Source organism: Phyllostomus hastatus, unplaced genomic scaffold, assembly GCF_019186645.2.
Source record: "Phyllostomus hastatus isolate PE091 unplaced genomic scaffold, TTU_PhHast_1.1 phas_contig_40, whole genome shotgun sequence".
Classification (NCBI taxonomy): Eukaryota; Metazoa; Chordata; class Mammalia; order Chiroptera; family Phyllostomidae; genus Phyllostomus; species Phyllostomus hastatus.
The window spans coordinates 73,059,125-73,074,428 of NW_025333872.1; the positions used below are offsets into that span (position 1 = coordinate 73,059,125).

The window sequence follows — 15,304 nt, forward strand, 5'->3', positions numbered from 1 at the left end:
CTAGAATACCCGGAGCACCTAGAGAATCCTAGATTTCCAGAGAGCACAATTTGAGACCCCACTTAATGCATAATAAACACAGACTCTGATGATGGATGTTATTGCTGGAAGGCATCTTTGAGCCCTAATCTGTAACACTTGTCCCTGGACCAGTGCTCTTTTCCTCCTTTAAAAACATGAACACAGAACTGCGTTGAAGTGCAAAGACAGGTTTGTTTTTAGATATCTCCTCACTGATAGTGCTTCTGTACTCAATATTTTCAAAAAGGCTGAATATGGTTGTCTTACTAATGATGTAGACCTTATGTTTTCAGCTTCCAAGTGCTGTGCTATATCTCATTTTTTCCCCTCACCTGAAAGGAATTTGAGCCACATTTTTCTGTATTTCTCCTTTCTGAGGCATAGACACCCTGCTTTAATTACAGTGCCCCCCAAAAGAAGAACAGTATAGAGAGGTGTTGCATTACCCTGTTAGTTCAGGCCTGTTGTATGAACTACCTCCCTTGCCCAGCAGGAGCACCATGACGGACTACATTTCACTTGGAGATGGTTGGGAAGAGCAGATTTGAGTGGCATTTTTGCATGCGGCATTCTTGTTTACTAATTGGTAAAATTTGTTTTACCTCCTGCAGCTGTAAATGAAAAAGCTATAAAACTAAATGAAACTCTAGGAATTCAAGACAAGGACTTTGAGAGAAATTTGCAAGGGCTACAGAAAGAGATTGATCAGATGATGAGCGAATTGAGGAGGAAAAATCTAGATATGCAGAAAGAAGTTGCTGAAGATGAGTTGGTGTGAGTAGATTCCCTGTCATGTTTTCATTTGATAAACTGAGCTTTCCAGATTGTTCAGTTTCCCAAATTTTCCATCACACACGTGAGTATAAGATACATTGCTTGCTGTTTAGTTTTTATTTACTTAGTTATAATTTAGCTTGCTCTAAAATGGATTGAAAATATGTTTTTGCCCATATGTAAATACCCAAGTAATTGAACTTTTCTGGTGCTGTCCCCTCTATAATTAGGCTTGTGGGCTTGCTTTATTAATTGCCTGTATTTGGAACATTTAAACTATCAACAGTTTTTTATTTTGATGAAAATATATTTTAATACATAAAGCTATGAACTTTGCAGATCATCCTATATGTTCTGTCATCTCACAAAATGCTAAACAAAAGAGTCATCAAATAATAAATGCTTAATACCTTGATATCAGGGTTAGGAATTTGAGGTGGGAATAATAATAGTAGTGATTTTACTGATGCAAATTAACTCATTTGACCACACACTCAATAAAAAAATACATTTTTGCATTTATAGCTAAAGTGATGGGATTATTAATACTTTAATAATGTATATTAAACTAACATTAGCAATACCCGATAACTTGTTAGAAATACAAATGATCAAACCTCACCCCAAAACGACTGAGTCAGAAACTGTGGGGGTGGGGCCCAGCAACGTTTTGACAGTTGCTTCAGAGGATTATGATGCCTGTTAGTTTCGGAACTACTGTTTTTCCAGTATTCAGCCTTTTTTAAGGGCTCAGATATTTTCACTTTAGGAAAACTATTGTTAATCCCAGGAAACTCCCAGATTACTCAGAAGAAAAAGAAAAGTAGGTTAAAAACATGGCTTTATACTAGCATGTCAATAAGAGTTCTGTTCACTTTTTCTAACCAAACATATCAATATATTTATACCTTATATTTAAAGTGACAGGAAATGTTGCATTATGTTGAATCAGGTAGCATTTTTATTGGTATGTGAAATAAATCATAAAACTCACTTCATCAGTCAGATTATGAGAATGAGGTCCTTTCCCATTGAAATTTTATATTACTAACAAATTAAAAATCTGTGGACTGGGGTTTAATTTTAACTGTAAATAACCTGAAAATAAATTGTAATAACCTTTTCAGGCATCCGTTTTCAACTTAGTTTAGCATATAGCCAGTCATCTTTAAGCATTGTCTTATTTTTCCATTCTTTTCATATTAGCATCTCTTTGTAACACAGTTTAATACCAATAAACCCTGAGGAAATGTCAGGGCTCACTGTGTGCGGTTGGGCTGGGGTGTTTGCAGGGCTGCGGAAGGCCTGCTGAAGAAAGTGCAGAGGCTGTTTGGAGAGCCCCGAGGGAAAAACGAGGAAGTGGAGAAGGATCTCGGGGAGAAATTAACAGACTACAAAAACAAGCTTGATGATGCTTGGGACCTCTTGAGAGAAGCCACGGATAAAATCAGAGAAGCTAATCACTTATCTGCAACAAACCAGAAAAACATGACTGCTCTGGACGTGAGTCTGAGGGGCTGTTTCATCCGCAGCTGGGGCTGCGGGGTGGGGGTCGAAGGAACATGGTGGCTGAGTTAGCTCCCTTACAGAGATCTGGAATGACAAGTCTGAAAGGAGACTTCCGAGAAGCAGAACAGGGAATGCTCTTTCTCCTTTTTAAATCCATGATCATGGCCCATAAAATCAAATAAAATGTAAGTAACTCAAACTGTTGAAGATTTAAGAACAGTGCAGTGCAGAGGAAGGAGCTCTTCAGTGGGAGTCAAAGGACTTTGGTCTCAGTGACAGCTGTGCCACTAACTAGAAGTACAAGTTTGGGCAAGTCAATTCAAGTCTCTCAGCCCTGGCCAGTGTGGCTCAGTAGGTTGGTGCGTCACCCCCATGCACCAAAATGTCACAGGTTTGATTCCCAGTCAGAACACAAACCTAGGTTGCAGTCTTGACCCTTGAAAAGGGCACCTATGGGAGGCAATAGATGTTTTCCTCTCACATCAGTGTTTCTCTCTCTCTCTCTCTCTCTCTCTCTCTCCTCTTTTTCTCATTCTCTCTCTTAATACTTAACATGGCAAATTGATCACTTTTCCCAAGAGTAAATTTTTGTCCAAACAATGGCACAAACCTGTATTTGGTATTTAAAAAGCAACAACTTTCTCTCAGAAACAAACTTACCTTTGCTGTCTTCATAGTATTTATTTGACCCTCAACAGTTATGAAAAGAGTAGCACACCTAAATATCTTCCAACAGATAATCTCACCTTCAGCTATGACTGAACTCTCGCTGCATATTTGTGGAATGACAGTTGAGTAAAATGAATCTGGATTTTTTTTATCTACTCGTTTCTATCCATTTTTCTTTGGATTAAGAGGAAGACAAACTAATTTTTTAAAAGTTTTTTTTCCAGATCTCTCTCCTGGGAATTAACCTTGTCATTTTGATAGAAGATTGAAGAGGCTCAATTTTTCCTTAACTGATGTATCTAATCTGAACCAATCTAGAGTGCACTGACATGCTGGCAATATTAAAGAAAGAGCTCCATCTTACGAGGCAGGGTGCTGGGCCGTTGTCTTGCCAGAGGCTCCAGCACGATTCATCCTGCCTGGTCACATGCCAGTGGTATCACTTACCCAGAGGTGTACCTCTTCCCTTTGTGGCAACAGCTGAAGAAATTAAAATTACCTGTGTGGAAAGTATAATAAGCATTTAGGAAATAGTTCAAGAAGAGCTATGGTGGCCCAGTAAATGGTGCTTTTAGCTATTCCTTCCTTTTAGTGATGTTTAAAACGAGGAGCCACTGTTCTTGCCCTACCCTCTCCCCCACCCCTGCCCTGTTCCCCAGAGATGCCTGGAGTTTACATAGTCAGTACTGGAGTTCTAAGTGGTCCTTTTCGTATATTCATTTCATATGCCATGCTTAAGTAAAGGCTTGTTAAAAACTGCCTAGAATGAATAGATAAACTGATTAAATTAATATAAGTCAGGCACAGCATATTTAAGGCTATTTGCCAAGGCTGATTGATGTTGATGACCCAGTTGGCGCTAGACTAGCTAGAAAGGAATGGCCCAGAGAGTTTGTCGAACACACGGGTTCCTTGGACTCGCAGACTGAGTTGGCTGATCCAGGGTGTGGCCCAGGATCCATATCCTCAAATTTTTCTTGGGTTAATCTGATGTGCATACTGGTCTGAGAACAAAAAATACATTGTATCCCTTTGATTGAATAATGAGTTGTTCTTTTAAATAAATAGCTTTATTGTACCTGTGTCCACCAAGGGGTTCATCTAATTAAGACTTAGCTCAAACAGGATTTTTTGGCCCCAGCTAGCATAGCTCAGTGGATTGAGCATGGGCTGAGAAACAAAGGGTCACCAGTTCGATTCCCAGTCAGAGCTCATGCCTGGGTTACGGGGCAGGTCCCCAGTGGGGGAGTACGGGAGAGGCAACTGCATATTGATGTTTCTCTCCCTCTCTTTCTCCTTCCTTTCCCCTCTCTCTGAAAATAATCTTTAAAAAATAGGTTTTTTAAATTTATTTTTTTAATCTAAGCATGTACTTTTTATTATTAAAAACATTTAACAAGCCCCTTCTAAGTTCAGAAGATGTGCTAAACACAAAAATCAATAATGTCAAGTACTGGTCCGCATTGTATGGCCCTTGGAACAGCAGCATTAGCATCAACTAGAAACTTGTTCAAAATGCAAATTATAGGACCCCACCCACAACTAGCAACTGAGAAACTGTGAGTAGAACCCAACAATGTGTGTTTAAAAATTCCTCCAGTTATTCAAATGCAGCCTTACACTTGAGAACTTAATTTAAAATAGAATGCCATGTCTGATGACTCTAGGTGGCTTGTATTGATTGGGAGGCACACACAAGTAAACCATCCTATGCACTTGACTAATTATAGAGTCAAGCAGAGAAAAAAGAACATCTCAGTCACTACTGGGCTCAGGATGGGCTTCACAGGGTACCTGACACATCACAGGTTAACTCCTAAAGGGTGGGGCACTTGCTAGTCACAACAGAAGGGGAAGAACATTCCAGAAATAGGAAAAAGAACATATGCCAAAATACAGAAGAAGAAAAGAGTAAGACATTCTGGGGCAATTCAGTGGTTTGATAGGACTGAAATGCAGACTGCATGTGAACAAGTGAGGGGATAGAAAGCCAGCAAAGACAGAGCCAGGCTTTGCGTTATAAGAGAATTGCATTCTGAGACTAAGCCAAGGAATTTGGGGTTTTATTCTGAAAGCTATTGGATGCAATCGAAGTACTGGAATCGTGGATTAAAATTACATTTTTGGAATTGTGAGTGGTTCATGTAAACTGTAGAATTGGTTTTGTGTTGGGAAACAGTGTGATACAAGGCTAGGAAAACAGGCCAGGGTAACATTTAAAGTCTGTTAGACATCTACCATCTCATGGTGCCACTGGTAACCAGGGGGTTTGAGGTTGAACAGGAATGATTCCCGGACTCATAGAACTTAATTTCCCCAAAATTCAAGCATTTTAACCTTTTACTACATGTAATTCTATGGTTAATAGGGGCTGGGAGAATGGCGAAACAGTAGAAACAACAGCATAACAGAAATAATAGCATCATAGCAGAAATTGAGAGAAATTGATAGACATGATGAAGCATCTTGGGCCCAAACACAGAGCTCTAAAAATGTAAATCACTCTAAAAAATGTCACATAGAGTAGTAAAGCTCATTCATAAGCTACATAAAAGTCTGTAGGAGAAGATTTGGGAAGAGATCAGAGAAGGCTTTGAATGCAGCCTTCTGGGAGCCAATGGGATTAGAAGAGCATTTCCAGAAATGGAGAGAAGGCGGAGGAACTTTGTGCCAATGAGCAAAGAGAAGATGAGCAAATCAGTGAAACAAAAGAGCATGTATTGAACAGGCTGTCTCCATTCTATCATTACGACCTTGCGAAAGACAGGATTGCCATGAAGGTCTTAAGACCGAGTTGCTAGACAAAGGACTGACTGGAAGGTAGCTTTCACAGCTTTCAGTCCACCCCACACAGTTCACCCTCACCCTCGCCAACCCCCCACATACAAAGTGTTAAACTTACTGAGCTCTGGAATAAATTAAGATCTAATTAAAAGTTAAAAGTAGAACTATAGTCAACTGTGGTGTTCAACTGGAATCACTTAATTATGCTTACAGAATACTTTGGGGGAATAATTCTGTATATATGGTCCTCTTTTTTATTCCTCAGACACTCGAAGCTGTCTACCTTAGGAATTTTATACCCTACATCATTATCTATTCATTGCCTCTCTTTATTTACTTTTATATCATTCATCATTGCTTAAAATATACATTAATTTTTCTCATTCATTTTGTCCCTCTTCCAGGCAAGTCATGAGGAACACAGCCCCTTGTTCACTCTATCCCGGCCCAAACACTGTCTGCCATAATCTCGTTTCTCCAATGAATAAATAAAGTACCATAAAACAAACACAAAAACATGTTACATATATACCTTTTATTAATATTTAGGTGCTCCAAGTCTCCATTTTTTTCCCTTGGCTCAAAGTTAGGTTCTCTCAGTGTCTGATCTGAAAGTTAGCCACCTCTGAAATCTCCTGAGTCTCAAGATCATTATTTCTGTTTTAGCATGATAAAGAACACATTTTCAAAACACAAAGTGATTTGAATAGAGCTTTTATAAAGATTCTTTTTGCCTAATGTACATGTGGAAATGTTCTCCCTTCCATTGGTACAGCATTTTAAGTTACCTTGATTCATTAATATAAACAAGCCATGCTGAAATTCTTGAATGTCTCTGTACACGGTATAACTTTAAATCAGTTCATGTGAAAACTAAGGGCTATAATTAGTAGTTATGTAAAAGAATGTCAGACCCTTGGAAGATAAAATATGACTTGTAATCAGGAGCATCGGGACTACCCCTGTCTTCACTGACCCTGAAGGAGGAAAGGACATCTTGAAACTTTCTCTGTATTAGCCAGTGATAGCAGTGGCTGGTAAGCTAAGTGTCACCAGTTCAAGTTTCAGGAATGGGCTCTAATTTCATTTATTCATTCAAGCATATTTATTGAGGAAACTCCTTTAGATATTAGAGATATGATGATACATAAGAATGTTTTTGTGGAATGTATATTAGAGTGATGGAAATAGTCACTAAAGCAATAAATAAGTAGTATATATATATGGCCATGAACTCTGGAGCATGGGTAAATATAATAGTAAGTGATATGTTTAGTGACATTGCATGATGCATTCAGTATGTTATTCCATCAGCTACATACAGTTCAGCTGTGGGTTTTCACTAGTCCTTGTGCATGAATATTGTGATGAATTGGTGTTGCTGATTTTTAAATAATGTGCAATTAAGATGGTTCAATCTATAGAAAAAATAAAATATTGTCTATGTCTATATAATATAGAATATAACTTAGATAAATGAGGGCTAAGAAGAAGAACAAAATAAGGTAATATAATAGTCAACAACTGCATTGTGTTTACTATGCTCCAGGCAGTGTTCTAAGCTAGTTCTCAAATTTTACTGTGTATATCGCCTGGGGTTCTTGTTACATTCAGATTCTGAGTTGAGAGTTCCCAAAACTCATTGAGATCAAACATTTCTAACATGCTCCTTGAGGCTGCTATTGCTGCTGGTCAATGGGCCACATTTTGAGTAGCACATAACCTTAGTGAATCTAAATTAGTCACCCCAGGTTTCATTGTTTGTGAGCATGGGTGGAGCTGGGATCCCAGCCCAGGCAGGCTGCTGCCTGAGTCTGGTGCATAATAACAGCCCTCTAGTCTATTGGAAATAATTGAGAAAAAGAGGAGTACTGTCTTAGATAGGTGATCAGAGAAGTGACCATCAGCAGAGAATGAAGGAGGAAGTCAGACAAAGAACTGGAGAAGAGCACATGGTTAAGGGAAATGCAAATGTAAAGGCTCAGGTGCAGAGACAAGGGTATATTAGATGAGATGTATATATACCTGGCAACACACTGACACTGTTGGGGAAAAGGTAGGGAAAGAAGGGTGTGAATTAGTGCTACCCCAGTGCAAACAAGAAATGCAGTTTCTACAGCAGATGAGTCAGTACTTTCATAGCTCAAGGCCCAGGTTTTATCATTAGGTCGACCAGGGTTGGATCTTAACTACATTGTACTAACTGTGTGACCTTGGGTGAATCACTCGACTTGTTTTATTTTCTATTCTACTTATTGTTCTTTAATTGTTATTATTAAATTTACTGGGGTGACATAAGTTAATAACATACTATAGGCTTCAAGTGTATAATTCTGTGACACATCATCTGTATATTGCATTATATGTTCACCACCCTAAGTTAAATCTTCCTCTTTCACCATGTATTTGACGCTGTACTACTTTGCTACCCACTTTTCCCACTGGTAACCACCATATTGTTGTCTGTGTCTGTGAGTTTTTGTTTTCCTTGTTTGTTCCTATTCTTTTAAAAGGTAATAAACCCTGGATCCATTGAATTAATGTAGAATTAAATAAGAAAAGTTTATAAAACTACCTGACACATATTCAGATCAAACTGAATAAGTAAAGTGACATTATTATTTATATAAAAACATAAATGGCAGAGGCGTAAAATTATAATCGATTCTGTAAAATCCACAGGCAAAAAAGTGATTGGAAGAATATAAATGAGTCAGAAGTAAAAAGAAAAAACAATAGGCAAAGTCATTTTCCAAATAAAGAAATAGCACTAAGTCTCTCTCAGTGATTTTACTCTTCTAATTTTGGGATAAGTTTCATGTAGTGTTGAGACAAGCTATCACTTACAAAGAAAATTAGAGTCTGCTGTATTCTTGTAGAGTCTCCATTAAGTTTATTCTTCCATATGATAGTTTCTTTTTTTTTGAAAAGTACATTCCCTAAATTCCCTTGGAAATCCAATTTCTTTCAATTTTTCAAGAACTCCCTTGGAATAAATCTGCTTGTGTATATGCTCATAAAATACTCACTGGAACTTAGATTCTGAAATTCAATATCTAGTTCCAATGTAATTCACTGTACTATCCCATGTTCAGTAATACATATTCAGCACTTACATTTTACTTAAAAAAAAAGGTTGTTCATCTTGCTTTAAAAATAGTTTTTAATTCCTCAGCTACTGTCACATAACTTTTCTTCTCTTGAATGACTTTCTCACAGTGGGGTGAAGAAAGTACTTGTATAGGCATTTAAGTAAAATAACCCTTGGAAGATTGGCTGAGTGGTTTGCATTACTCTTACCTGGCCTCATTGTCCACATGGCATACCGTGTTTGCCATGGCTCTGTTAGACAGCTCAGGGAAGTCAGGAACTCGGGCTTCATAGGGTTTTCCCCGAAGGCGTTCTGATGTTTTGTTCATACTGTACTACAGAAAAAGAAAGAGGCTATTGAAAGTGGCAGACGACAAACTGAGAACACTTTAAAAGAAGGCAAAGACATACTTGATGAGGCCAACCGTCTTGCAGATGAAATCAACTCAGGCATAGACGTGAGTATTTGATAAAACCTAAAGTAAAAAGAAAGATGGTAATGATGTGGGCTTTCACAAATGGGAATCAATGAGAAATCTCAGTAATGTAAGCAAATGCTCATGTTTTTTTGTCTTGTGGGTGAAAAGTTATTTTTGCATTTTTGTATTGTGACCCAGCCCACCTACTGGCAACAGTTAGAACTTCCTATTGTTCTCCAGTAGATAAGGATGTCTGTGTGAGGGTTCTCATCCGCTCCCACACACCTGTATTTTTTCCACACTGAAAGATATTACTTATTGCTAGGACAGCACTTACAATCTGTCTCAGTATTCATGTAACATTAGTTAAAAGAGAAATGCAAATCTACAAACAGACTTTTTAACATACTGTCTAATGCAGTAGACACTAATATATGGTAATAAAAACAAATGGTCTAAAAGATTCTAATGAGGATCATTTAAGCATTTATACCTGTGAAGCAGTATTTTTTTAAAGGTAGGTTCTTCTTGATGTAAATTGCGTATTTTCTAATCTCATTAAATAACAACTTTTATTCTCTATTTTCTTTTTGCTATGTTGGTAAATTTGAAGTTTCATAAAAAATTAAAGATGTGTAATTTTATCTCAGAGACTAATTAGTAAATGAGAAAAGGCTTGGATTCAGTTTCTCAAAATACCCTTTTTTCTTTCTGTAACAGTATGTTAAAGACATTCAAACTAAATTACCACCCATGTCTGAGGAGCTGAAAGATAAAATAGATGACCTCTCCCAAGAAATGAAAGACAGGAAGCTTGCTGAGAGGGTGTCCCAGGCTGAGAGCCATGCCGCTCAGCTGAATGACTCATCTGCTGTCCTTGATGGGTATGTCATCTGTTGTTGGAAATGTCTGTGCATCCTGACACTCGTCCAACGGTTCTGACTCTCAGAAATGGTAGAGAATTGCTTTCAAATCTTGATTTCTGTAATTATGAGCACACGAGCTACGTGGCCTCTCTGTGGAAGAGCCTAATTAGGATGGTCTGGACAGAGCCCCACTGGAGCAGCATCAAACATCTGAGCTAAAAGTGGATTCCAGTGTGGCTGGGCAGGGAGTGAACACAGCCCCAGGCCACGCTTAGAAGACGTGGCTTTGTTCTTCATTAGAGAACAGAACCGTTGCGTTATTAGCATTTTAAATAATAATGTATAAGCACACAGTCTGCTGCAAGTTTCAGTTTTATATTTTTAATGAAACCAAAACTATCTATGGTTTAAAGGGTGGCTTTTGAAAATGTGGCCCCATGCATACTCGTTAAGTCATTTTTTATTTTCAGACTCCAGGGAGACACGATATATTCCTCTGTGAAATAACAGCTCACTAGAGCTGGGATTCTCATGTGGGTCAAAGGAGGGAGAGGCAAGTGGGGAGGTGTGTCTGATTTATGAACAGCCTTCTAAGTAAAACTGGTGTGCTTCCCTACAATTATAGAGGTGTTATTAGCCCGAAGAATAATTTTCCCAAACAAATCTGTATTTCATATATGACGTGTAGTGTTCTGTTCCACTATGTAATACTCAGTGATACAAAGGAAAATATTAATGTTTGAAGGCCCATAATTCATGCACAGTTCATTTTATAACAAACTTTTGCCAATTTAGCATAAAGGGCAGTAGATGGATCAGTAAACTAGAAGTCAGCAGATGCTGACTCAAGCCCTTAATTGGCAACGTGTTGGACAGGTGACCTGAGACAAACTATTTAACCTCTGACAGTCATTTATTCTCATCAGAAAAATACACCTGCCCTAGAGAGATTTGATGAAATTTATTCCATAAAATTCCATTTGATGAAATGTGGTACAAGTGCTCTGAAATGTGTAGCATTCTTTACAAATGATACGAAGGAGCATCTTGCTGCACACACTTGCATGATGTACACGGTTACAGAAGCTTTGGGGGACGCTATGCATATGTAACGATCTGCCAGTAATATAAGCTTTCATAGCTGAATGTTTTAGAAAGCTGTGTTTAAATTGAAAAGTATAACATAATGCAGTAAGTAGGTAGCCCACTATGATGTGTAAATTATCATAATTCTATTGGCCATGGTTGCTTGGGAACCATATTTGTTTTAAGTAGGGTGCTCTTCATTTGACTACCTGCTCCGATGTTCTTTTTTGGGGTAATCCCAACAGAATCCTTGATGAGGCTAAGAACATCTCCTTCAATGCCACGGCAGCCTTCAAAGCTTACACCAATATTAAGGACTATATTGATGAAGCTGAGAAAATTGCCAAAGAAGCCAAAGGTCTTGCACAAGAAGCTACAAAACTGGTAAGCAACAAATAATGTTATGTACTGAGAATGGAGGTCCATCTGTTTGAAGAAGTACCTAAACTAAATTTCTCAACTCTGAATGTTGTTTTCTTTTGGAAAATCCCAGTGAAATAGAATCTTCGTTTTGAATTATTTCCAAAGGTTTCTTTTACATGTTATCCAAAATAAACTCTCTGGGTACTGTAATCACAGCAGAATTCTCTGTCATCTCTATTTAGTACTGATAAAGGTCTTAAAATTACGACAAATGCCAAGTAGGTCTGTTCCACCTAATCACAGAAGAAAAATAGTCAAACATAAGATATTGGACAATGAAATTTGTTACTATTATTCCACATGCCATCAGTGCTAAAGTGCTTTGAAAATTAAGACATTGCTTATAGTCACACACAAATTGCTTACCTGTGAAGTTTGACTATAAAGTGCATCTGTTACAAAATGCATCAGATCATATGCTTCTAAAATATTTATACAATTTTTATTAATTGAAACTGTTGCTTTCAAAGCCACCCTTAGCTGCTGTCATTGTTCAAAATAAACTTGAAACTAAAATTTTAGAGTTTCAGGGCTACAAGTATATAGCACATTATCTGAGTGTCTTCAACAGCAAGAAATCTTCATCCTTTACATGGGGCAACATTTTGTAAATAAGTCACGTGATAAGTCATGGTACTAATATTTTAGGTCAAAAATATGCGATAGGAAGCACATGTTGAGTCAAAGTGTGCATAACCATTATTTACTCCTTTAGTTTCACATAAAAGGAACTATCTCCTTTTTTGATGTATCTCCTTGATACATCAAAATTTCAGGAAAAAAATAACCCAAATCAACATTTGACTCTGAATGAAATATGCATAAATAATTGGTGTTAAAGAAACAGATCAGTTTTGTGGTTTTTTTGCTTTGGTATTGGTCACAAATGCTTTTTGGATCTCAGGGATATTAGAGTTATTCACCACAATTTTAAAACATTTATGTTGTGGTCATAATGAAAACATTATACTCCTTCAGCAATTATTACTGTTTAGTTTTCTCTGGAATGAGTTCCATTACTGCCATTACATTCTGTTTCTTTCTTATTCAAAATAGTGATACAATTATTGCAGAAACTTCCCTATGCTTAGTAATCCTTTGAAAATCAATCTATTTTTTAAATCCAAACTAGATTCTTTATCCATCTTCTCATAGATAATTTTCTATTTTAAAGACCCTAATTTCTAAGTTCATTTTCATCTGACCTATACTTTACTGGATGACCATTTTCAGCATCAAACACAGTGCCTGGCAAATAGTAGGCACTTGTGAATGAATGATGAAAGAGTGAATGTCATTCTAACTGGCATTTTTCATGCCTTTTACAATCTCTTGTACCATTAAAAATCTTAATCTCACTATTGTCATTGTTTTAGCCTTGTACACTTTTTAACATTTTATGTTAAAGAGCTCTTTAATTTCACCCCAAGTTAATACTACCACTTTATACTTGGGAGAGTCCCAATTTTATGCTTGCATGAGATATGCACTTTTCCTCACCACTATGTTTATGTGTGATAGGCTAGCCCACTTCAGACACAGAGCCAGGATGGTCATAATGCAGTGCAGCATGTCCCCTTGTTAGCATGATCCCTTCTTACCGTAAACCGTGTGAAAATAATTACATGTATGAAAAATTACAAAGTAAGTGCTATAGGGAACCACTGGTTTATTAAATGGCTAATGGCAAACACAAAGAAGACTGACCTGCCCCAGAAAAGGATGGTTTCAGTTGGGAAAGGTTGGGCACGCTTGATATAAGGTTGCTCTGTGCAAGAGTGGAGGAGTGAGGGGCCCTCAGTGCCATCAGATGACTTGCAGTGAATGATCCATCTTTATTTCCAGGAATGACTGGCATCCTCTACTTTATCTGTCGTTTCTGAGGCCTGACCTTTTTCAGATTCTCTGGGACACCTTCCTAACTCATCCCCACTCAACAACACGAGTGTACAAGTGCTAAGGACGGAAGGGGAGTAAGTGTCTAAAGGCTTATGTCAGTGTGGTTAGAAGAAGTGTCCACCCTGTTAAAGGGACAAGTCCCCTGGTGGAGTCACACACTTTCCTTTATCTTCTCTTTACTCCATCAGAGTTTTAGTTCCCACTAACCCCTCCTGCATAGTAGAGACCCCATTTTATCTAGTCTCTTGCTTGCTCTGTGCAATCTGCTCCTATGGTGGCTGCCACCGTTTCATACCTTGGTGACCGTGATGTTTTGTTTTATTTCTACTTCCATTTCCCAGAAAAGAATATCTCCAGAAATAAAATTTAAGCTGACAATAGACCCCCCAGTGGACAGAAACATGGATAACCACAAATGACCCCCTGAGTGTTTCACTCTCACTATTCAACACACAATAGTCCATGATTTTCATAGAGTTAACATATGGAGTGATATATAGCAGGTGACCACTAAATGTAGATTACTCCTCCCATCTCCAAAAGCTGATGCTGGAGTCTAGAATGGCTAATATGCTCTAGATTTTCAGAATTGGCAAGATATTTATATTTCCACAAAAGATAAAAAAGTTGAAGAGAAGAACGTTTCAAAAGAAAAATAAAATTGCTTTCACTATTTAGTTTGTGGCAATGTCTATATATCTCTTTGAATACAGATGTCATGTAGGATTTTTTTAATTGGTAACAGTTAGGTTCTATAGTGGTATGCTGGAATTTCTGAAATCAAATTGGGGGAAAAAGATAGCATATCTGAATTGGGGAATTAGAGGACCTGTCTTAAATTTTAGCACATCTTACAGTCCATCCTGATCCCTCCCTCAGCTTAATTCCTATAATATACTCTCCCGAGCTTAGAACTTAATTTTTTCATCTAATTTAATGTTTAATCTTCAATCACACCAGTTCATATCTTTCTCTTATCAGTTAGGATGCTAATAAAAGATGCTTATGAACTATTTATTGATAAATATGATATACTAAGCATACACACATTTTCAATTTATCTTTAAAATTTTTAACCACACATTTAATGTACTTACTGTGTAAATGCCATTAGGAAACACAACCCACAGGGTAATCAGAGATGAACAGAATTCTAACTTGCCCTCAAACCTGTAATAATCATTTGTTTGTTATTTATCATGCTAATAGAAATGCTTTCCAACCTTTACCTACATAATTCATTTTCCCTTTATTGTAAATTTTCTTTTCATTCCTATTATCCTTTTCTTTAATATTATTAATATCATTTCTAATATTTTTATTAGTCTTTGAGTCCTTATGTAACAAGATTCTTCTGACATCACTGCTGTTGGTTAATAAATCATATAGTTAAACACTATAAATCTTGTTTAAACATTACATATGATTAAACATTAAGGCATTTCTAATAAGTGTTTATTTAGAAATATGGTAATGTAATCTCTTCAGTCTGTCTTATTTAATATTTACTTTGTGTAATTGGATGAACCAAAATGCATAAAAAACCCTTGCAAGGTCATTTTTGAGTTTTTAAATCCTACATAGAGAACTGGGCAAATATTGGCAGAGTACATAGTACATTCAAAAGGCCCCATGAAATACTCATGTAGTCATTCAGGCTGTAAACTTTAATCCCCACACACCTTCTATTTTATCCTGTCCTCCACTACTTGAAAGCCAAACAGTAATGTTGACTTCTTATTAATATCTATAATCACTGGCATT

General features: G+C 37.2%; 1 protein-coding gene across 5 annotated transcripts in view; it reads left to right on the forward strand.

The window, feature by feature from the left end:
* Window positions 1-15,304, forward strand: part of LAMA2 (laminin subunit alpha 2) — a 517,841-nt gene that overhangs the window by 407,544 nt on the left and 94,993 nt on the right. For all 5 annotated transcript variants that reach the window (XM_045842659.1, XM_045842661.1, XM_045842662.1 and 2 more), the window contains 5 exons: window positions 633-795; window positions 2,088-2,298; window positions 9,189-9,305; window positions 9,987-10,150; window positions 11,464-11,602. In XM_045842659.1, coding sequence (XP_045698615.1) covers window positions 633-795; window positions 2,088-2,298; window positions 9,189-9,305; window positions 9,987-10,150; window positions 11,464-11,602 — 794 coding nt within the window. The remainder of the gene's footprint in view (window positions 1-632; window positions 796-2,087; window positions 2,299-9,188; window positions 9,306-9,986; window positions 10,151-11,463; window positions 11,603-15,304) is intronic.